The sequence below is a fragment of the Chamaea fasciata genome, unplaced genomic scaffold (assembly GCF_029207755.1).
Source record: "Chamaea fasciata isolate MVZ Bird 193981 ecotype frontalis unplaced genomic scaffold, bChaFas1.0.hap1 SCAF_18, whole genome shotgun sequence".
Taxonomy (NCBI): Eukaryota; Metazoa; Chordata; class Aves; order Passeriformes; family Sylviidae; genus Chamaea; species Chamaea fasciata.
The window spans coordinates 2687259-2711358 of record NW_027094103.1 but is presented as its reverse complement, the minus strand read 5'-3'; the positions used below and the strand labels follow the sequence as shown (position 1 = coordinate 2711358).

Below are 24100 nucleotides of genomic sequence, written 5' to 3'. Positions count from 1 at the left end.
TCCCCTGTCTCAGCACCAGACCTGGCGGAGCCATAGGAACAGCCCTTCACCCAAGATCCAGCTCTGCAGCAGCTTCCTTCTAGACTGCCCTGTGGCTTCACGGCTTGGCACATCAGGGCAGTGTCCTCAGGGCTGCCCCTGCCAGGGTCCTCCTCTGCCAGGGGTATTCCCTGCTCTGGCAGTGCTGTAACCTCTCACTGTGGCCTTTCCATGCACATGGCAAAGGAGTCTCACAGGACTGTGTTACTGCTCAGTGAAAATCCATCCGCTGGTCACTGCTTCCTGACCGTCACTGCTTCAGCAGTGTCCAGGCCTGTGCTGGAGGCTTTTGGCATTCCTGGTGCAGCCGAATGCCTATTGGGAGGAATAGCACAAGCTGCCATGGGAGCTGCTGCGGGGCCACAGCTGCCCTTGGCAGGGCGGGGCTCTGTGAGCTCTGACTGTCCGTGTTGTAGCACGGGCACGTTGCCAGAGCCCAGCCTGTCTTGACAGAGATGAGATGCAGGATAAATGGCAGGAGTACCAGCAGAACCGTCTGTCCAGCAATGTGCCCTGGGGGAGGGTGGGAGCAGGCAGGCCCTGCCCTCAGTAGTGCATCAGACTAATGCATACCCTGCTTTCTTCTGTGTTCCTGGGCAGAGTTACACATTCCTCATTTCATCGGACTATGAAAGGGCAGAGTGGAGGGAGAATATCCGGGAGCAGCAGAAGAAATGTGAGTATCCCTCAGCTGCCATTGGTACAAATACTGTGATCTTAAGAGAGCAGGGCTCCAGAGGATGAGGTGTGGGACAAACCCTGCCAAAACAGAGATCTGCTTTGAAATCCACAGCAAAATATGGATGTCTCCTGTCTGAGGCTGTTGGGGGAACTAATGCTGCAGCAACATGTGAGGAATGTGTAGAGAGAACACTCAGTAAATAAATGTGTGTAGAGATTCTCCCATTAACCCTAGAGATCAGAGCTCATTGCAATTCCACAGAGAGGGAAGAGCAGCGCCCTTTTCCCTGGCTCCATTCAAAAGAAACTCAGTTACTTTTATGACACAGTGTTTTTGGCTTTGCAAGGAACTAAGAGCTCCTCTATTTCCTGTGAACCGTTCTAAGGCTTTACTTGGCAGAGTAACTAAGTATGCCCCCAGCAGAGCTGGGCTGCAGCCGCAGCAGTAGTGCCCTGAGCACCTCAGTGCTGCTGCTGAGCAGTGCCCAGGGAGCACTACCCATGTGTGCCCAGGATGAGGGGTCATGCATCCAGCCTCTCCTTGGATTTTTTACTCCTCCCTCTTTCCATCTCCATGGCAGGCTTTAAAAGCTTCTCACTCACATCGGTGGAGCTCCAGATGCTGACAAACTCCTGTGTGAAGCTACAGACAGTCCACAACATTCCCCTCACTATCAATAAGGAAGGTAAGACCTTTGGGTTCTGCTTTCACATGGTGCAGCTGCAGTGAAACTCTCCTCCTGCCTGACGTTGTGCTTTCCCCTAGAACTGCTCTTACTGTTCCCTTTGGCTACAGGTTGCAGGCATCCTCCTGCAACCATTAATCCACTATTAAATGGTCCTTGCATGCAGCTGTTGTGCAAGGTATCGGAATGCTGGTGGAGTCCTAGCCTTGGAAAAGCTTTGAGCTGTGCCTGAGAATCCTCTGGAACAACACTAGTTGGCCAAAATTGTGTCAGGGACCATCCTAAATTACTACTTAATCTGCTGATGTAGACTTAGCTTCTATAATTCACTTTATCTCCCTTGAATTTCTTCTATGCTGCCTTGCTGATCCTAGAACTGTCACTGTAAGAGCCCCCCAGAGCCAGAAGGTATCACAGGTGCCAGCTGTGGAACAGTCTCCTGTCTTGCTGAAGGGGTTGTTTATGTGTTCCCGCCATCCTTGGGGACAGTGACAGTTGACCCTTTGCTCATTACCTGTGTAACATCAGTCTCATCACTCTCACTCTTGGCTCCACTGTGAATGTAACAGAATCCCTTGGGTCTTTTGTACAGATGACGAATCCCCAGGTCTCTATGGATTCCTGAACGTCATTGTCCACTCTGCCACGGGATTCAAGCAAAGCTCAAGTGAGTTGCAGTTCTGGGACACACAAGAGATACTGATAGGGGTTAGATAAGCCATGTGCTGGGACAGCTGGGCCTGGATTGCAGCATCTGTGATGGCGGTGAGGAGGAGAGGTGTTTTGGGGAACTGGAAGTTCCTACTCTTAACTCCCAAAAAGATCACCATCAAGGATCGAGCACACAGCTTTTATTTTTAGGCCTAGTCTGAGATTTTTAAGCAGTGTTTGCTGATTACACAGCTGTTCTAGAAACAAGTCAGCTCTTATCCTGAATTCTTTAAGGTGTATTTTGTTTTACAATGAAAGAATGGAAGGCGTTCTCTGGCATCCAGAATTTTTGTTGGGAATAAAGTGGTGTTAAAATTCAGGGTAATGACTTGACACAAGGATCAAAAAAGGTGACAGAGCTTCTTAAGGACAGCTGGGCTGATCAAGGTGACGAGATTTCTGTGGGATGGTGTTTCTGGTACTAATGCAGAGATGATGGAAATGAAGGCACCCTGTGCAAGTGATTAATGCAAGTTAGGAGATTCTAGATTTTTTTTTAAAGTTTTTGTCCCTGTCTCCTCTCCTCAGATTTGTACTGCACATTAGAGGTGGATTCTTTTGGGTATTTTGTGAACAAGGCAAAAACTAGAGTTTACAGAGACACCACGGAGCCCAACTGGAATGAGGTAGGTTTGATTTTTCTTGGTGTGACTTGTTCCATGTGCCAAACATCAACACATGATGGGCAGAAGACCTGCCAATGGAAGAGGCTGCTGCATGCTCAGCACTTGTGCTGCATATGCTGCTTCTCAGAAAACACTTTTCTGCCAGGTTCATTTGGCTCTTGGGGCTTGCAGAAGATTTTCTCTTGGATTAGCGGTAGTTAAACAAACAATTTGATACAAACAAGTCTTGTCCAGTATTTAGTCTTTTAAACAGATGCATGCTTGATAATTTTTTTAAAGACTCAAGTAAAAATATGGTTTTGTTTATTTGTTGAGAGGGGGTAGAATTTGCTTTTTGCCTGTTTACAGCCAACTCAGACCTACTGGTGAGCAAGATTTCTTACAAGGAAGATGAGCAAATTTATATCTGGATAATGCTTTGCTGAGACCTGTGAAACCTGACTAAGGAGTGAACCATCTTAGTCTCCAATTTGACCACCTTATAGATACAAAATATGGTTTTAGCTTATTTCTAGACCAGTTCCAGTAGGGAGGAGGTTTTGGCCACTCCTTAAGCATTCTTCTGATGAATATTAAGGAGACTGTATTGATTATTCCGAGACTGGTGTCCTGTTGTGATGCAGCCATTGTTCTTTCCTTTCCTGGTGCCCTGCAGGAGTTTGAGATTGAGCTGGAGGGCTCACAGACACTGCGAATTCTGTGCTATGAAAAGTGCTACAACAAAACCAAGCTCACCAAAGAGGATGGAGAGAGCACAGACCGCATAATGGGGAAAGGACAGATCCAGGTAAGACTGTGCTCAACTCATTCCTGATCCCCTTACTGCAAAACATCACAGGACTTCTGGAACCTGGAGTTCACCACAGAGGTTTTTTTCTGCCTTCTGATTGTCTCAGCATTGAAGATCTTTCCCTCTGATAGTGAGGTACACAGTGTGCTTCACAGGCAGGAAGTCAGCAGCTTTGTCCCTCTTGCTTTGTGCCCTATGCCTGCTCCAGCACCCTTATGGAACAGCTGCTTGTTTTGATCTCTCATTTGCCCATTAACTTCAAAACTTCCACACCAGTGTATAGGAACTGCACTGCCCCTGGGCACTGGTGAGGATGCTTTATTTGTGACAGGAGGATGCCAGAATATTCTCTCTACTCTGTAAATCATGGGCAGGAAGGCTGCCATCTGTGTGTGCTGGAAGTTGATGGATGTGTTGGCCAGGCCCTGGGGCAGCCTGACTGTCCTAGTGACTGCCGTGCCCAGAGCGTGGTGTCCATGACAGCAGGCAGCATCTGAGGAACATTTCCACTGCTGAGAATTGGCCTGGGACGCTCTGTGTGGCAGATGTGTAGTACAGTGGGGGAGGTGATGATGGCAAAGGGCTGCTGCTCTTGGGGAGCTGCTGTGTGATAGAGCACTGAAGTTGGATGTAGGAGAAATCAGGCCATATGTGGAGGAAAACATGGGGGACACGTCCCCCATCTCGTTCCAGTTTGTTGCACTGTCTGTCCACAGCTTTAGGAGGGTGTTTAAATGCCTGCTCTGAGGACACATTCTCTGTGTTGGAGTGGCTGTTGAACAGAACAGAGACCCTGCCCAGATACCTTTTCCTTTCTGGCATATTTAAGGATCTCCCCAGTTCCCCTCCATTTAGGTCTGGCTGTCCATCTCCCTGTGGATGACAGCTTTCCCTGGCACTGGAGTGATGGTCATGCAGGCCAAGGCCATTTGTGGGATTGCAGAAGCAGCCGGGGGTGAGGGTGGCCTGTGGGATCACATCCCACCTTGGCTCTGGCAGGGTTCATTGCCTAAATGACTTTGATCAGGCCTCTTCCCTCTCTCCTGTTGTCAGGGAGAGCTTTTGTCTCAGATGCAGGGTGGGATTTGGAAGGGAATTCATGTGCAGACAATAAATGCCAGCACAGGGTGTCTCCTGTGTGTGTGTCTCAGCTGAGCTGAAATCCCTGTGTCCCTTCAGCTAACAAAGGCTGTTTTCCATGGAGCTGAGCAACTACAAAAGAGCAAATTTCCAGCCCTGAAATGCCCTGGAGATTTGTGTGCTCATAACAGAGAACCCTGAAATCACTGACCCACTAAATTCTGCAAATATTTTGCGTAGAAAGATTAAAAAACGCAAATAAAATCTTTTAAATTTTTGGCAATTTTTTTTTCCTTCTCATAGCTGTGGGCATTTTTACTCACAGCAATTGTACATTTTGTAAAAATAAAAATACTCTTTGATGGCAGTTAAATATTAATTGCATCTTGATTCTTTTACAGAAACCTAAACAGTGGGAAGGTTAAAAAATCAATTAAAATGTTTTTAATTAATGTACAAATGTTGCATTCTGTTGTATCATAAAAGGCACATGCAAAAGTTCTCTTGCTTTCTTTAATCCCCTTTACAATTTATAAAGAAACTTGATCAGTTGCCAGAATAACCTCCTGATTTTCAGTGATTTCTGTCCCATCATGAATTTCAAACTCTGTTGAATCAAACAGAACTCATATGACAGTCTGGTAAGATTTTGGATTGATAAAAAACATTAAAAAATTTGATTTAGTTGTATTTTTGGAGTAAACACCATTTCTCTATTAAGAAATCATAATAATGCAACAAAATCTGATGACAGCCTGGGGCTGAAGGTTGGCTGTGTTCTCCCAGGTGCTTTTGTATAAAATTCTGTTTACCTTATAGTTTGTAGTTTATCCTGGCCTTTCTGATTTGTTGTTGCACTGTCATTATTCAGCCCAAGTCTGTATGTCTAAAGGCAAGGTCTGTGAAGTTGGGTGAGGATTTTTTCATAAAAAACTTTAGTTAAATACTCTGGGAACATGAAGAGTCGTGCCTGCATCCTCCTGTTGACAAAAACAGAGAAGTTTCTCCACTGGCTAAATTGCAGAGTATTGTTAAGCCACGTATTATTGTAAATATGCGACTTCCCACTACTGGGAATTCTGACTCACCAAATACTGAGCCTCAGTGATGAAGACAATCAAGGAGATGAGGACTGTTTTGGCTGTAAAAATGTTTATTAAATCTCTCCGTTACATTATGGCAGTGAAGGAAGGAAGGAAGGCTGGAAATTGGTCCGTGTAGTCACAAGTTTCCAGGAATGGGCAGCAATTTTAATAGCTCCCATTTGCTCATATTTTCTTTTCCTATGGAATATTTTGTTTGCCTGTCTTTATAGCCAGATGCAAGAGCTACTTCTTTCCTGCCTGTCTGCAAGTTTTTTATCTCAGAAACATAAACCCGTGAGGTTTTAGTGTGGGAGAACCTCCTGTAAACGTAGAAGTGAATTCCTCACCAGACCTGGGCACAGCAGTGTGGGGTGTGCAGTGCTGAACTGATGGGCACACATGGCTGAGGCTTCTGGTGCACCTCAGGCATGAGAAATACTATTCCTGGGTACACTGTGAAATGAAATTACTGGGGGAGCTGGGGAAGATGGAATGGACATCACATGATGGGAGGAAATGTGAGGCTTAGTTCAGCTGTGGGCATAAGCCCCTCTCATTGTGAGCACTCTGGGCTTTTCTTTCTGTTGCTGCCTTGCAGTCCACCTTTGGCACTTGGGCTGGCCCTTTGGCTCCTCGAGTTTTGCACATCACTTGGCAGACACGTCCCCCTCCATGTTTGGAGTGCAGCAGCCTTTTGCTTGGTGATGAGACTGTACCTAAGTGGGCACATTTGTCAGCAGGACCAGCGTGTGCCTTGGGAACAGTGCGTGAGTGAAGGGATGCTTCACCCTGTGATCCAGCTCTTGCCACTGGTGCCTCCTAGAAATGCCATTTCCTTTGCTGTTTTCTTTTTCTGCATGATCAGCTCAAGCTAAATATTTCCTTCTCCCTCACAGCGGTGCTGGAAAATCAGGGAGGATGTGACCTTAGATCACTCATTCTGTGGAGCAGCACCATTCCTCTGTTGCCTTGCAAAACTATCACTCTTATCTTAATTATCTGGGATGTCTCATAGCAGTGCCCATGGCTATTTCAGGCATTAAGTTGTTTTCCATGTAAACCAGATTGTCCCATGCTGTACCTCCCAAGTGTTAACTTGGATACCTTTTACTCACTCAAGCTTGTTTAAACAGTTTGCTGAAGCGGAACATTGTCCCAGCAGTGAAAACGGGGGAAATGAAGAAGGCAGTGGGTCATGGCTAAAGGGTGATGGTGGGAAAGATTAACCTGTCAGTAGGGAGCTGTGAGAAGAATGGGGTTATGGCAGGACTGGGAGTTCCCAGCAGCAGTGACACTCTGACAACATGTATGTCACATCAGTTACAATTCAAAATTGATGGAGTGTAAAGTTGCCTGGGAAATTTAATAAAGGGAAGAAGTAATGTGAATAAATATATAAAACACACTAACCTTAATGTTCTACAGTCCAGGCTCTTTCATTTCCACTGAGGCTTCTTTGTTTTTCCCTCCTTCTGCATGTTTTCTTTTCTCTCTGGGGAAAAAGAAATCATGATCAAGCTCTCTGTGGTGGTTTCCCTTCCTAGTGCCTGGCTCGCATTTGCCAGAGCAGCCTCCCCAGTTTGCCTTTTTCCAGGTTTTCACAATGCTGCTGTGTACTCTCAGCCTTTCCTGACTGCTGTGCCCTGTCTGAATTCAGTGCTGAGCTACAAGGGCCAGAGACCTGCACTGAGGAACCCCTGTGGTGCTGAGCTGCTTTGTCCTGTTGTGTTTTGGGCAGGATACAGAGAGGTATTGCCTTGATTCATTAGTGAATTTGGGGCTGCAGCTTGCCACTGCAAATACCAAAGGCCCCAAGGGGCCTGGAGGGAGCTGCAAACAGACAGAGTGGTTGGTTTGTATTTTCCTGTTCAGCATGAGCTTTTGGTGGGGACTGTGCAAACAAGCCCATGTGATATGGTCTGTGAGGCTTTTAGCAGGTCTGTCCTATTTGCACAGAGCATGGAAACAACACAGTGGCTCTGCTTCAAACCAAGGTCACTCAAACCAAGCAACTGCTTGGAGGAACTGTGTAAAAGAGCAGTAAATTCCACTGTCAAATGCAGAGGCAGCAGTTGCACAGTGCCTCCCCTGCTTGAGCTGGCACAGCTTGCCCAGAGCTGCCTCCCTTTGCCATGCTGGCCGTGGATTGCATTCTTCTACTCAGTGTTCCTTCTTTCAGGTCACTGATCTCCAAATCAGGCCACAAGACAGCACGGCCCCGTTTGTCCTCTGTGCTGGAGCATCGCTCTTGCTAGCTCATTGTCCTCAGTGTGCTCTCTCCCTGCCTGCTCCAGCTGCCCTTTCCCTCTGTTGCTCTTGCTGGCCTCAGAGGGTCACTCATCAGCTGGGACCACGACTGAAACTTGATTGAAGTCCCAGTGACAGCTCTTGGTTTCCTGTTGACTCTGTTATGTCCTACTGTGACTTATCAGACTGTTAGACCTGATCTTCCTGTCTCACTCAGTGTTGCTGAGAGTTTATTCAAGCTTTGCTCTTTTAATAGCTTCCATCATTTTGCTTTATTATTTTAAAAGCACCTTGGAGGAGTTTGGGTTTTTTTCCCCCTTAATTGCTGTTGTTATTGCCAGTGATTCATGCAGGGTTGGCTGGGTCAGCCAGCCCTGGTGCCTGTTCTCCCTGGCTGTCCCCATTCAGTACAAAGCATTCTCCAGCAGGAGTCAAACAGTAGGAGGGAGTGCAGGGGTCCTGCCAGCTCTGCAGGAGAGTTCAGAAACAAGGGAGCAAGAGGCAGCAGCAGGTACATGGAGGTTTACTCGTAGTCCTGGCTCAGCCCCAGCAGTTACCCAGTGATGAAGAATCTCTGTGAGCTCTCAGCTCCAGCAAGGAAAAGTCTTTGCGAGTTCTCAGCCCCAGCACTCAGCTTCTGCTTCTCCTTTGCAGCAGTGTCAAAGTCACTCTTGAAACAGAACAGGATGTGTTTGGCTCGTATTTTTTAACAGCTATTTACTTGCTTTTGTTTCGTGCAGTGGCAGGAATTCCCTGGTCGTTACTGAGACATACCCAGTAATACCTGTTAGCTTAAATAAACCGTAACTGGATTCTGCTGGACTCTTCCTTTAAAGTTTTTGGCAAATATTCAAACCCTCTTTCCCCTTTAGTCTTAAGCTATAAATAATATAGCTCCCTGCTATAAATAATAAACTCAATGACTCTGTTCTAAAAGCATATGGAAAACTAGTTCCCAGCAAGAGGATTGGCCGTGACTGTGTCCATCAGCAGAGTCATTTTGGCAGCTTAACCAGATGACGCTTCAGAGCTGGAGATCAAGCTTTCAGGAACACTTAGCATGGTTGCTCCTCATAGGAAACCAGACACTTAGAAATGGTTTCCTCTTGATTCTGGGAAAGAATTCAGTTGTTGAAAGAAATCAAACTTCCAGCACGGAAGTTCAGGGTAGAACAGCCTAGAAGCTGGCCAGCCCGTGGGGCCCTTGGCCAGCCCCACAGGCGGGGGCGGATCTGTTCTGCCGGAGTTAAAAGCGAAGCCCCTTGGCCAGCAGTCCTGTGTTTGGGGTCGCTGAGGCACTGAAGCCAGGCGCTGCTGCCCATTGGCGTCCTGGACCTTTGCACAGTCCCAAAATGTGGGAGCTGCTGGTTACTGACAATTCCTTGCAAGGGCTCTTCAGCAATTTCTGCCGGCGTTGCACCTACAGGAGCCGGTCCAATTCCTCAGGGAAGCATGTGTGTGCTGGCAGCATCCCGCTGTGGGCTCACGTCCGTAACAGAGTGCGCAGGGACAAGGTTGGCCTCGCTTCTTCTGTTGTTGCTTGGGGTCTCTGCAGTGGGAGGAAGCAGGGAGGAACTTTACTCTCTGCTGCTTGTCTTTCTTTGGGGAGTGGGGAAGGGCATGGGGGGCTTGTCTCTGGGCTGCTCTGTTGATGATCTGAGTGCGACCGTGACCGTGTCTAAGCTCTCCCAGAATTTCCTGCAGCTGCCATTGTTCCAGCATTTCCCTCCCCTGCCAGAGCTCTCTGGCCCTGCACGGGGCTCTGTGAGAGGGGGGAGCTGTGCTGCAAAGCAGCTCTGGTTATGACTGTCTGTTTGCTGACAGCAGTAAACTCAAAACAGTTTGCTGCAGTTGCCTCCTCCCGGTCTTACTGTGCCTCTGTGTTCAAGAGTTACAAAGCTATCTCAGGAGGCACCGAATTCTTGCTTTGGCTGGTTCCAGTGGCTGATCAAGCCCCCAAGCAGACAGCTCCTCCTCTCTCTTGCCAGTTTCCCAGGAGCTGAGCACCACTCCTCAGGCCTTCAGATGTGTTTGGGCTCTCCCAAGGCAGTAGTGGAATTGATGGGTGACGTTCTAGCACTTGAGTCAGCTGCTCCCCAGCCTCACAATTCTCCTCTCAAAAGATCAAGTAAAGCTGAAAATGAGAGATTGGAACTTGTTTCTGTTTAATGACTGCTTGCAATAGCAGGGCCTGGTGTTCTTCCTGCCTCTATGCTCAGATAGAAAAGGAATAGGCAGGTTGAAGGACAGTTTTCCATGATTTCTCAGCAGAGTCAAACATTGGTTGTGCTCCCTGAGGTTGCCTTTATTGTTGAGCAGACACTGCTCTCACGTTGCTGGGTTTTCCATGTGTATGAACCCTCATCAGCCCTGTTTAGAGGGCCCTCATTAGCCCCGCACAATATCCAAAACCTGGTTTCCCTGAAACCAGGGAGACTTTGGAATGTGGATTTTTCTATGGATAATAAATAACAAGGTAAAAGTGATCATGCTCTGCTCACTTGCAGAAACCATCTAGGCTAGCTGGTTTCTCTGAAGTCTGATCCTAGCTCTTAACTTCTGTTTTCCAGCTGGACCCGCAGGCACTGCAGGACAAAGATTGGCAGCGCACAGTCATCTCCATGAATGGGGTAGGTGTGGCAAACAGAAATTAGCTCTGTCTCTGTACCTCCTGTGGGCTTTATTTCTTTGCTCTTCATTGCAGCATGAAAAAAAATTAAAAAAAGAAAATGCTTAAAAAGTAAGAGCTGTTCTCTTTGGTTCAGGTGGAAGTGAAGCTGTCAGTGAAGTTCACCAGCCGGGAGTTCAGCCTGAAAAGGATGCCATCCCGCAAGCAGACGGGCGTGTTCGGGGTCAAGATTGCCATTGTCACCAAGTGAGCTGATGGGTCACGTTTGTCCCCGTTGTGTTTCAGGAAGAAACTGGCTAGTGGGGTGCACCTGCCTGTGTCCCCCTGAGGGGTCTGGCAGTCCAGCCTGCTCCACTAGTATGGGAGTGTAGATGTGGCTGCAGACAGGAGATGCTTTACAATCTCCGAGCTTCGTTTTTTGGAGAGATAAAAACCAATTTGCACGCAGGCTGTTTACTGACAGCCTATCGCTCCTCTGAGTTCCGGAAATCCCCCTTGCCCTTGCCTTCTCTGTAGTTAGCTGACATGGTCACAAATTTCCAGAGCCACTGAACAGTGATGTTTCCTTTCCATAATCAAAAATGTTCAAGGTCTTTGGATCCCATTGTATTATTTTAACCCCTGATCTTTTGTCATGAATCATTTGCCAGCAGAAACCTGTTTGTTCTGTTGTGTGGTTTGGGAAGTGTGGTATTTCCTCCCCATGGAATTGCATCAGTTTGAAAGCAACAGGGTTGCTATGTATCCAAGGGCTGTTTGGGAATCCTCTGATTACCTGGGCAGAGTCACAGGCTCTGGGGGCACTGGGACCCGGCCAAGAGCTCAAGCACTCAGGGAAGCTGCAGAACAGCCAGAGCCGGGCTGAGACAGTCAGAAAACCCTCTCTAGTTTTAAAAGGAGTTTTTCAGCTCAGTCTTGACTGCCTGCTCAGACTTCCTATCACCCATTTTCCAGAGGAGGTTTGCACAGGGACACGTTGGGGTGCCTGTAGCCGTCCTGGCTGGCTGGGGAGCAGGCACAGAGGCCTGGGCTGACCTGACCTGCTGTGTCTGGCTTTCTCAGGAGAGAGAGGTCGAAGGTGCCGTACATCGTGCGGCAGTGCGTGGAGGAGATCGAGCGGCGCGGGATGGAGGAGGTGGGGATCTACCGCGTCTCCGGGGTGGCAACCGACATCCAGGCTTTGAAAGCTGCCTTTGATGTCAGTAAGTATTTGTGTCTGACTTTTCCCTTTGCTCTCTGAGAACCTGCCTGAGCTCCCTGTCAGGTGGCTGTGCTATTTTTAATCTTATGTTGCTCAAGAAGCATTAAGAAGTAGAGATTTTCACTCAAGGAAAATAATTTTAACCCTGGCTGCATATTTTATTTACTGATGTAACCCAAGACATACGACAGGATGGATCCTGTACCAAACCATGCTTTTTTGATTCTTCCCAGACATGAAATGATGGCTTTATCTGCCTTGCCAAATCTTTGTAAATAGCAGACAGACACCCCTCTGAGGGGAAACATCAGCAATCAGAAGTCATAATTTCTTCGCTGTTGTGAGGTGTCCAAATAAATAGAAGTCCTTGAAATAAAGAATGTTTTGTGAAAGCTAATGTTCCTTAGAACTAGGAGGGGTGTTCATGAAACTGGGGTTGGGTGGTCAGGGCTTCTCTCCCTAACTCCATGTGGACTGATGTGCATAGGCTTAGAAAATTAGATCACTTTGAGCAACCTCTGCAAAGCTCTCTTTGATCTTGAGCAGAAAAAGGCTCCTTACTGGTGCTACATTTAAAAGAGTTGCCTGTATGTCCCAAAAGACACCTGGGATAAGGCAGGTGAAAGCCCTCCAAATTGCTGAGGTACAAAAAGTGAAATTTTGCCCTACTTGCAGCTTCCATGTGATGGTCCAAGAACTATTCAAGCCATGCTCCACCAGTCACAAGATCTGTGCCAGACACCCAAATTCACTCTCCCTGCACTTTTGCTTCAGTTTTTAGGGAAATTTCCTCCCTGTGTTTTCTTTTCAATCACCCTAAGCTATCAAAAACCATTGATGAATCTCTGCTAGTGCAAGTAAGGGTCTTTCACAATTTGAAAAACAACTTTTTCAAACCAGTGCTGGCTGATGTTTAGTTTAGGGAGAGGGGGTGGTTTTGTTGTTCTTAATAGTAACAAAACTGGAATATAAGCCCTGAATTGCCTTAGCTACACTCAGTTATACATTAGAGAGTTAGAGAGTTAGAGAATCTCAGAATCTCTTATTCTAAGCTGTTAGAGGCAGGGAATTGGAATAACAACTGCTGTCAGTAATGAAAGTTGAAATGCATATAAATACAGTCAAGTAGGGGCTTGTTCAGATCAGGCTGGGGTCGCTGGCACAGCACAGCTGGCCCTGGGAGAGTGAGGTTGCCTGGCTTGATGTAAAGCAATGCAGTGTTTGTAGTCATTTGTGCAGCACTTCTCAGCTGGAAGGTTGCTCATTTAATCCAGAGAAATGTAAACAGGAAAACTCCCGGCTATTTGGGCAGAGACAAAAGATAAACAGACCCAAAGCAAGGAAAAGAAAGAATGCAAGGCCAGCAGCTCCTCTCTACCCTTCCTCTGCTCTCCCCTCTTTCAGATAACAAGGACGTGTCGGTGATGATGAGTGAGATGGACGTTAATGCCATTGCAGGCACCCTCAAACTGTACTTCCGGGAGCTGCCGGAGCCGCTCTTCACAGACGAGCTGTACCCCAACTTTGCTGAGGGCATCGGTAGGTGCAGCACAAGGAACCCTTGAGAACGGAGGCTGCTCTTAAAGCATCATAAACCCTGTATTTAGTGTTGGACGAAAGCCTGGAGCAAGCTGTGAGGGGAGTGGAATGGAGCTCAGAATGACATCGCCTTCCCACGTGGTGCAATACGGGCGCTTGCCATGCTGTTCTGCAAGCTGCAAAAGCCCAGGTTTCTGAAGGATAGGTTCAGGACAGAATGCCAGCCTGCTTGCTGGGGCTGTGCACACTCACTGCCCAGGCAGGCTTCAGGGAATCCCCCTTTGGAGGGGAGAGGGATATGTACCTCATCTTATCTTGATGCAGAGAAAAAAAAATCAATGATTGAAAGCCTCAAAGCACTTGAACTGCTTGAGAGAAAAGGATTCTTAATGAATTTATGAAATAAAAGATGCTGTGGGGTATTGATGTGCAACTCTGACCTTCCAGGCTATGATGATGTACTCAGTCCTTTTGGGTCTATCCCCGTTGGCTGTTCTGGGACATGGCTCAGTCAGATTCACACTTGCTGCCTGTGGTGATGTCTTCTTCTCTGTCTTGTAGCACTTTCAGATCCTGTTGCAAAGGAGAGCTGTATGTTGAATCTGTTGCTATCACTTCCAGAACCCAACCTTGTGACATTCCTTTTCCTTCTGGACCATTTAAAAAGGTAATATGTGGTTCCTTGAGAAATGCATTTAATGTGTAAAGCATTGGCTATTTTGAAAAGTGGAGCCTTTTCTTTAAATACCTGCTGAATCACAGAAATGAAGAAGTATTTGCTGATCTGCTGTGAATGCTCATCAGATAACTATTGTCTCATACTCACTTAGTGAGGCAGTAAATCCTGAATTCCATTCCCACTCATACTGAAAAAGGATTAGAACTGGAGAAAGAAATAACAAAAGAGTCAGGGCTTATCTATGGCAAATGCAAATTCCTGCTGCAATGTCACTGAGACTGCACCTGCATCCGGATACAAAGACCAGGAAAAGGTTTTTGTATAAACCATGGAGCTTTGGCCATATTTAAGGTCTAGGAAACCCTGTCTCAGAAGGTCTCTGAAATCCAGTATGATCTACTTCTTAAATTCCAGCACTTTGCCTAACTGCAGTTGTCAGTTTCTTTTGTAGTCATCTTTCTGGTTTTGTCTATGTCATTGTAATATGGTTGTAACTGTGAAAAACTATTGCCATGCATTTGACATTAATGCAATAAGCTGGCTTAATGCTTGCCCAATGTGTTGATTTGCATAAGTATGTTGTACACACCAGAGACTGTCCCTGGAGACATGAAAGATCATTTTGTGATTGAGATTCTGGATTAAAATCCAGGAAATCTGGGCTTCACTTGTGTTTCTGCTGCAGACATTTCTACCCTTAGGCAAATTTTTTAAACTTTGTGCCTCAGTTTCTCATTTATAAAACTCAGATATTTATGAAGGTCTGCCTTGTGATTGTTTCTTCTCCCAGGGTTGCTGAGAGGGAAGGTGTGAACAAGATGTCCCTACATAATCTTGCAACTGTCTTTGGACCAACACTGCTCAGACCTTCAGAGAAGGACAGTAAAATCCCTGCTAACCCAACCCAGCCCATCACAATGACTGACAGCTGGTCACTAGAAGTCATGTCCCAGGTAAAATCCTGAATGTGCCATTCCATCTTGGGAAGACACTTTCTGGGAAAGCACAGTCCTGTGGCAGGCCTGGCTCAGCGACCCCGCTGGGTTTTCATGATCATTTCTTTGATAAACATAAAACAACTTTTGCCCTCACACAGACATTTTAGCCTGTCTGTCTGTAGAACATTGTTCCTTCAGTTTGCATCTGTATGAATACGGCTTTTCATGAAGGAATGTCTGTGTGTGCATCCTCTGTGTGCTCATGCATGGGAAGAGTTTTTGGGGAGCTGTGTCCCAGCACTGTGCTGCTGGCCTGGGATAAAAGAATCAGCAGTGTTTCCACAATGCTCCTCAGCACTTAAACCACCTTCACTGATGCACAACAAAATTCTTTGGCCACTGCTGCCTTTGAAGGTTATGCAGAGGGTTGGAGCACAGTCACTGAGTCAGACTGGTTTGTATTTCTCTGTTGAGTAATGGCAAATTCTAGATTTAATTTTTTCAGTGCTGGAACCAACCAGCACCATTGTTCCACCTGGAATCTAAAAAGAGTATCTCTGAAGCACTGTGAGTTCTGCTATTTCTACTGCTGTAATACAGTGTATTAAATACACAGCTGCTAGATGTCCCAGAGAGCCGTATCACCAGCTCTCACGAGTTTTTACAGGGTTTTAGTCTTACCTTGTTGTTTCTCTTTCCAGGTTCAAGTTCTTCTGTACTTCCTGCAGCTAGAGACTATCCCTACCCCGGACAGCAAGAGGCAAAGCATTCTCTTTTCCACAGAGGTGTAGGTGCCTGCGGTACCAACAGGACACAAACTGCTTTTGGCGTAACTGTGTCACCCTGGGAAAAAGATGGCTGGTGTTTCCTCGGACTGGCCTGTTCCTGTCCTGGGGAATTCCAGCCCTCAGTGCTTCTGCTGTTTGTTAACCAGAGACAAGCGGGAGGGAATGGAGAAAAACCTCCTTGTGCTGGTAGGACCAGGACTAACCGGAGATGGAGCTGTGCGGAATCTCCACTAGAAGGAGCAATAGACACTTGGACAAATGCACCACAGAGTGTGGCGATTGTTCTTGTTGGGAATGTGACAGAAGGTATTCCTCATTTTATGGATTTAATTTATCATAAAGAAACTTCAAGATTTCTACTGGACCACTTGATAGGACACCCCTTTTTGGGAGAGGGGGTGTTAAAGGATATATCACAACTGTGTCTTTAATAACTGCTGTTTTTCAAGTACTGTTCAAGGCTACAAAAAATAGCATTGCTTTGCAAGAGGAAGGAGAAGAGAAGGGTCTGGGATCTAAAATTCTCTCCACAGAAATTCAAGTCTTGATTTGAATATGGTTCTAAAGAAATCAAAGAGATTTATGTACAGCTAGAACTGTTGTCTGGTTGGGGGCTGGGTTTTTTTCTTTTGTTTGTACGTTTTTTTGGCTCACCCAGCCCTTCCCATAGAAATGTTTGTACATCCCAGGGAAGGAGATGCCCTGCTCTTGCCTATGTTGCACTTCTGATGGGTTTTGTTGGGTTGAGACAAACTCAACAATATAAATAAATAAATACAGCAAATTAAAGTGAGGCAGGGAGGATAACAGTCAGTGATTCTGTTGTTTGTTTGCTTATAAAAGCAGAGGCAATATTATCCAGGAAGGATTGCTAAGTTCCTTAGACCCCACCAAACTTGATGAAAATTAATTGGGAAGACCGTTAATTCCCAACACTCCAAAGAAAATATGTTATCTCTGCAAAAGTAATTGAAGAATTTGTGGATTAAAAAAGAAAAAAAATCAACAGCTCTGTTTGGCTGGCTGCTTACTCCAGACTTTTAGCAGAACATCTTTTTTTTTGATACTTGAATTTTTGGAGGCTTTGTACATTGTTTCTACAAGAGTCTTTTTCTGATAGATACAAACGCTCTGAAAAAATGCCAGAATGTACTTTATGGACAATCTAGCAAGTAGCATGCATTGTGGATTCTCCAGAAATTCCAACTCTGTTTTAATTAAGAGCAGTGGAGAAATTTCTGTGGAACTCCATCTAGCAGTACAAAAGGTCTGGCCAAACACCAATTTTGTATTTCCCTCCCTAAATCAGTTGCAGCTACAGGGGTGGAAAAGGCAGCAGTATTTGTCCAGGGAATTGAAACTGCAGAATCTAATAGCTGGTATCCAGAGCCAGCATTCTGTCCCTGAAGCAGTTGTGCCAAACATCCTGGGTGTGGGAGCAATGCCATTTTCCTAAACTATTCCAGCCCCCACTACTCCTACCCAGCTATGCAGCAGCCATTTAGTGGCATCTGTCCATCATCATCCTGGCTAGAAGGAAAGTACAGCTGGAAGACAAGGGAAGGAATCAGCACAAAAAGGGGAGGGAGGGACAGATTTTGGAAGATTGGTAGGGTCAGATTGTCAGTATCATTTGCAGGGAAATATGACACAGAAAGCAACTCCTCTTGTGCTGAATTGCACATTTTCTGATGGGTGATCTGCAAACTCTCAATTAAAAAAAAAAAAGCAAAGGAATGTTTCAAGCAAATAGAAAAAAATTAAAGGGAAATGATTTTGTAGTCACTGTAATTCTGACTGCTGCAGAATATTAGAAATTATTGTACTGTGAAGTTGCAAAATCAGAAAGGAACAAATATAAATTTCAATTTTGTGAGTATATCAATATTTTGCATGCTTTGTAAGGATTCTTATAGGAATTTAATATTGCTTAGTATCCCTCCCTCCTTAGGTCTGGGAGCAAACCTCTTTGTAATGTAATGTACAACTAGAAATTCCTTCTCTCTTGTATGTATTTCCACAACATTCCAACTTCTGAACCCGCAAAAAAGAAAAAAACTGTCTGTAGTAGGAGGTGCTTTTGGGGGGGAGGGAGGGAATGAAGGCAAGGAAACTTGAAGGCTTAAGATTTTGATTTTTTTTTAAGCTTTAGTTTCATATTTTGCCTGTTTGAAGGTAAAAATTAGTCACAATCCTGAAAAACCATTGACTTGAGCCATGTGGTGCAGAGCAGTAAAGCATTCTCTGTGTTTGTTAATCTGTATTTGTTTCCCGTTTCCCTTTTCCCCAGCAGCTCTTCAGCAATCCTTGCACTCCTGCCTGCTCCCACTGGGGGGGAAGGGACCTGAGGCAGGAGCACTGCTGATGACTTCAAGGAAAAGGGAAAAAGCCCAGGCTACACCTGGTGCTGGGTGATAACCTTTTCCTTTGGTGTTTGGAGTCTGTGGCTGCTCCTTGCAGTGTTGAAACTGGAAAGCAATACCATAATGACTGTGCCAATTTACTTTTGCCCAACTTTTTCATTTTTATTTATATAGGAAGTTATTTTTAATATTAAATTACTGATCTGTAGTATGTAACCATGAGAAAATTGCTTTTGCTTTGGTTACTGTGACAGGTTGTTGCTGTCAGTCTCTCATTACAATGCTCAGTTCTAATGTAATGTTATCTAACATGCAGGCATGTGGATCAGGGAAAAAAAGTTAATTTAACTTAACCCATTAATTATTTCTGTTAAGTATGAATATGTTTTCCCCAAAGCTGGTAATTTTGGGCTGGAAAAGATCGTGGATCATATTGCTGATGATGAAATCATGAACTGATTTGAAATACGAGAATTGATTTCTTGAATTTCCTTTAATTTTGCAATTAATTTTTTCCAGTAGTCTTATGTTTTCAGAAATTAGGTATTTCCAAAAGGCTTTTATGGTTTTTTTCCCAGGGATGTTGGTTGGGGTTTTTTGTTTGTTTAGAGGGGTTTTTTTGTGTTTTGGGTTTTATTTTTACTTTATTTTTTTTAATAAGCCTTATCATACTTAAACAAAAAGGGAAATGCAAAACTTGGCTTTAGTAAAGGCCTTCTGATTTCTCCTCTTATACATTCCCTTGTGAGTTGTGTCACAAAACTGGACTCATTAATTTTCTATGTTAAAAGGTACAATATAAACAACACAAGAGCAAACTAGCAAAAAGTTACCCTTTATATGTGCACTGGGAGATTTTGCTCCTTCAGTTTCTAATGTATTGGAGAGACTTTTCTACAAATGTCACTTTCAGGAACAGGAATCTGAAATGTTTAAGTTTTCAGCTAAGGAAATTCAGGTGATTAGGATAGTCTGTGTCTCTCTCCAGTTTAAGGAGGGGAATAAGCATCAGTTTTATGGCTTTTAGAAGCCACCTTAAAATTCTCGTGGGTTTTTTTTAACACTGAATAGGTTTTTAAGTAGAATTTTTAAAAAGTTAGGCAAATGAAGGGAAAAGTTTTCAAAGATGGACAAGAAATAACAGTTACTAGCTCAGAGTCAGCTTTGTGTTTGTGTGTGCTTTGTGTGGGAGGGAAGTGTCGGAAACCAAATTGAAATACATCCATTCAAATGCTGCTGGTGTTCTTTATTCTTGCACATTTTTAACAAGTTGAGGTAGTAGCTAAGCTATTCCAGGCTGTATTTTTATGCTGCTATTTTTCAGTGTTTCAGCTAAGGGCAAAAGCCAGCAGTGTGGTGCCTGTCCCTGCGGGTGCCCACTGCCCCCTGGGCTCTGGCCGTCATCGCGCACACGTGGCCCTGGTGGTGCTGGCCATGAGGTGGTGGAACCACAGAGGATATTTAATGGAGGTGCAGGATTTTTACAGTTTATTAGTTTTACCTGTTTAAAAACTCTTTGATGGTTGTTCCTGTTCGTTTTCTATGAGTTTATTTAAACAAATGGACTGTTCCTTAAGGCAGATGTGGATCTCCAGATTGGGTTGTCACATGTGTAACACTGGAAGGCATCACAGTGTGTTCATTTACCTTAATGTGCCATTCTTTCAAGTGTGTATAAAATATAAACTGACCAATGGTCAGTGGTTTTAAAAATGTTTAAAGTCTGATGGCAAAACCCCAACGGTGTCCCATTCCTCACTAGGTAATCCTTTCGTTTCAGTGTTTGGTCACCTACTGGGATAACTTTATCAGATGTGGCATTCTTCTTATGGAAATTTTAGTATAAAATGGGAAATATTTTAAGAAAAAATCTCCCACTTCCTCTTTTTACTTTAATTCAAGATGACAGGGATTTGTAATAACAGAAGACCAATACTTTTATGCAGGAACTTGGGGGGGATTTGTTTCTGTTCCTTGAAGAAGAAAAATCTGAAAGGGCAATTCCTAGATACAATCAAATTAATCCAATTCTTGTAGATAGTCACTTGTTTATGCCCTCTTAAGTTCCTACTCGAGGGATGTTTTTCTTTGTAGCCTTTGCTAACATTGTCCTACTACTATTAGTGAAAAATAAACATGGTACCATTCCCTCCCTTTAACACAGGGCCTGTACAACTGAGATACTGGAGCCTTGGACTAGTATTAGCAATTCTCCATTCTGGACTAGGATGAAATAAATGATCATCTGTGTTCTATGAACTTTCTAATTGAATAGAATTAAATCCATGGATTGCCCTTAAAATCAACAGAAGCTATAAAGGAAGCACTTAAAGTTAATAAACTTTTCCTTAACAATCTTTAGGGAATAAAACCAACACAAATGGAAAAGGGAAGCAAAATTAGGAATTGCTCAAGATCATGTTGCTTGGGACTAGAATGAGGTTCTCATTTTGAGTTACAGAAGGTGGCTCATGCCCTAGATAACTGAGGAAAGGCTCTCTTGCCAGTAAATAAACATGAATACGGGAATGCCAGGAATTTAGCTACAGCAGCCTCACAGTTCTGATGTGCTGCAACCCCTCTTTCCTGCTAGTGAACATTCACAGTTCAGTGCTAAGAAAGCAAAGCTTACCACTTGCTCTCTACCATTTCCCCCTGAGGCAGCAGCTATAGTGCCTGTATGTTAATGTAGGTGAACCACCACCACAAAGAAGTAAAAAGCTCCTAGAACCACAAAGTTGGACTATTGCTTAAGCTAGAAGTCTGGTTTGGGGCTGCAAGGATAAAATGCCACAACAGCTGAAATAACAGAAGGGTTGGGGCAGTAGGACCAAAGCAGACCTGAGTGTATGTGTTGTCTTGATTCTCCCTTCTGTGAGCATATCATTAGATTGATGCCTCTCGGGTCAAGCAAATTCATAAATGCTCTTGTCGAGAATTAGAAAATTATTAAATTACCTGGTTTGCCTCCACTGTTGATTCTCTTTGTGTTACCTTCTTCCAGTGACATTGCTGGAGACCACAGTTAAACATGCAGCAGTTTTTACATAATTTTTTCCTGCTGCCATGTTTCACCTCACAGTAAGGCAAGACCCCTCCTTTCCCAACAGAACCACTTCACATCTTTCTGCACTGTATCAATACCACACTGAGAGGTTCAGTTTGTAGCAGAGCTACAGAGCAGAGCCCTGGAGATAATTACACTATTTCCAGCCTTGTTGTGCAGAGTGGACCAGGTACTGCTGAAGTTCTGGGCTCCCGCAGGGCTGTGCTGTGAGCTAAGTAAAATTCTATTATTTACAGGTGTTCAAGCAAATTTGGGAATTAATATAATTACAGAGTGCCCAAGCCTAGCAGAGGTGTTTACTCTACTGCTTTGTCTGAATCACAGTCATGTTCAAATCCTCTTGTCAAAAATGGTTCACCAGAATAGAGAAAATTTTATTTTGTGCTAGAGCTTTTGTTGTGTCACTGCTGTGGTCTTTTCCCCTGTGGTGGGATGTTCTGAGCATCTGAGACATTCTACAGATGAACTGTTTCTCTAATCTGCAGAATGATTTACACCACACAGCATTTTATATCCCTGTGGATGTACAAAAGGGCAGGCTTGTGTACAAAACAGCTTCCTGCCTGCAAGGAGACTGCAGCAGCTTCCTGGAGATGACCCCAAGCGAGGTCACAGCGGGTCCAGCCCAGAGTGAGCAGAGAGAGCCCTTGGATGCTCCCATCTGCCCTAGGCTCAGAAGGCAGTTCTGAGTTCCTTCTTACTGCACCCAACCAAGTGATCAAATGCTGATCTAGAGTAGCTCAAAATTTCTCTATTTTAGTCCCACTTTGGGAGAAACAGGGACAGCGCTGATTCGGAATTGTACAAATAACTGAAAACTGATCTATTTCTATAACCTATGTCTTATATAGTAAATGGCAATGTAAAAGCTGCCACAGCAAAAGGTCATTTCTCCACAAGAACCTTTTCTACTCCCTGCCTTCTTTACTGCATCTCACAGCCTAAAAGAAGTCTTGTCTTGGGTTTCACATTCACATATAAAACTTGCAGAATCCTGGATAAAACTTAGCTATGCAGGGACCAATGTTTCAGGAGTACTAAAAGTGATTACCAAGGTAGCAAAAAGAGGGTAAGGAATTACTGTGTTGGGATAACTGAAAAGCATCACAATGAAATGGTGAATTTAAAAATGATCTCACAGCAGGACACTGAAATGTTGTCCTTTCTGTGTCTGTCCAGCAAAAAAGAAACCCCAACAAAAACTCAGCCTTCTCTTGCCTATGTAAGTTGTGTAGTTGGTTCTTTATCTCTAGTATTATAAGTGTTTATAATCCATGAAGAATTCCAAGGAAAGGAGTTAAGACTATTTATTTAAATATAAATACAATTAAATTATATAATTAGTCCTAAATTATCAGATGTAGAAGACAAACAACTTCTTATTGTTTGGATAATTTGGGGTTTCATCAGAGCTAATACTGTTGGCATTATTTTAAACACTACCATATTAGGGAGTCAGTTTTTGACATTTTATCCTGCTGTTGCTAGTGCTTCAGTATCTCATAGTGCTCTGTTTTGGGGAAAGAAAACCTATTCCTAGTAGTTTAATATGGAAAGGTGTTGAAACCATACTGCTAAACATCTCTCAGTTTAGGCCCAAAGAGAAGGGGAAAGGGAAAAATTGTAATTCTGGATTTTTTTTAAAACTTTCTGAGAAAAGTGATATGAAAACGGGATCCAAAAACTGTATGTGGGGGAAAAATGTCTTAAGGCATTTGTAGCCTTTCTTTGTACACAATGTTAAATAAAATCTCCTGTATCTATGTTGTCAGGTTCTTTTGGTTTTATTTAGATAAAAGTGGGCCTACATTACGCTGAATGTGTGAATTGCATTCAGCTGAGTTTGCTGGGGGCATGGAATTTAACGCTGCTATTTCAAAATTAAAGCTGTTTCTTGTTTTACAAGGTAAAAGCTTTATCACCTAAAATCTAGAGGTTAGTACAGAGAACTAAACCGAAACAACTTGAATGTGTGGAAATAGTTTACATGGAAGGTAGAGAAATAGCTGAGCAACCCAGTCCATGCTCAGATCTGTATGAATCCTTTTGTAGGAGTTCTGCTTCAAAACCCAGCCCGGCTCAGACTTTCTCAACTTTCCATTTGTGTGCAGAGCACTTGAACTGTAGTTCATACTTACTAAGAAATCAGCTCTGGCCTCCAGTTCTTCAAACACTGCATGAAATTAGTGGTATTTTGTAGGAATCAGTGTGGAAACTGAATCAGTTATTTAAATCAAGTTAACTTGGTGCTTTATTTAAATATTGTTTAAATTATTAATGTAATTAAAGTACATTTATGTTGGAATATAGTCCAAATTTAATATAATATATAAACCTTTCTACAATAAAAAGATACCTGCTTGAAAGCTCTCTAGCCCATTTCATTAAGTGTGTATCACTAAGATTACAGGGTTCCATTGCAACGTTGGAAATAGATAAAATATAACTGACTGCAGTATTTAAAACTACACTGAATATCACTCTTGAACTGGGCAAGAAGGGGAAACTCCATGACAATTACTAATACTTCTTACCAATGTTGTGGCTGTATAATATAAAATAGTTTTCCAGTAGCTTCAATGTGAAATTCTTCTGCCAGGAGGTTCTCCCTCTCCCAGAAAGCGAACCCTTGAAGTGCAACCACATGGAACAGCAGCCCCTGGATGAGCCTGGAAGGGATTGTGTCCTGCCCCAGGCACTCTGCACCCACAACCAGCTCCTACCGTGTCCAGCTCTCTGCTGACTTCCAGCCTGGAGCACCCCAGCCACTCCTCCTGGGTGCTCTTCCCCACTGAAGGCCCCAGGTGAGCAGAGCTGCCCTGGGCTGGAGGGGAGCCTGAGCAAAGCAGCCGGCACACACCTGAGGCACCTGGAACGAGAGGGAGCAAATGAAACCCAAGGCTGGAGCAGGATGAGAAAGAACGTGAATATAATAATCACGGATGTTCCGT

At 44.3% G+C, this 24100-nt stretch overlaps 1 protein-coding gene across 1 annotated transcript in view; it reads left to right on the top strand.

Annotated features, from left to right (window-relative positions):
* The window catches only part of BCR (BCR activator of RhoGEF and GTPase), a 98650-nt gene extending 75148 nt beyond the window's left edge, over nucleotides 1-23502 (top strand). Inside the window, exons 13-24 of the mRNA XM_066200055.1 lie at nucleotides 640-715; nucleotides 1302-1406; nucleotides 1999-2073; nucleotides 2646-2743; nucleotides 3399-3530; nucleotides 10516-10575; nucleotides 10711-10820; nucleotides 11637-11776; nucleotides 13180-13314; nucleotides 13876-13981; nucleotides 14784-14946; nucleotides 15633-23502. Of these exons, the coding sequence (XP_066056152.1) occupies nucleotides 640-715; nucleotides 1302-1406; nucleotides 1999-2073; nucleotides 2646-2743; nucleotides 3399-3530; nucleotides 10516-10575; nucleotides 10711-10820; nucleotides 11637-11776; nucleotides 13180-13314; nucleotides 13876-13981; nucleotides 14784-14946; nucleotides 15633-15722 (1290 nt within the window). The 3' untranslated portion in view covers nucleotides 15723-23502. The remainder of the gene's footprint in view (nucleotides 1-639; nucleotides 716-1301; nucleotides 1407-1998; nucleotides 2074-2645; nucleotides 2744-3398; nucleotides 3531-10515; nucleotides 10576-10710; nucleotides 10821-11636; nucleotides 11777-13179; nucleotides 13315-13875; nucleotides 13982-14783; nucleotides 14947-15632) is intronic.
* The last annotated feature ends 598 nt before the right edge of the window (nucleotides 23503-24100 follow it).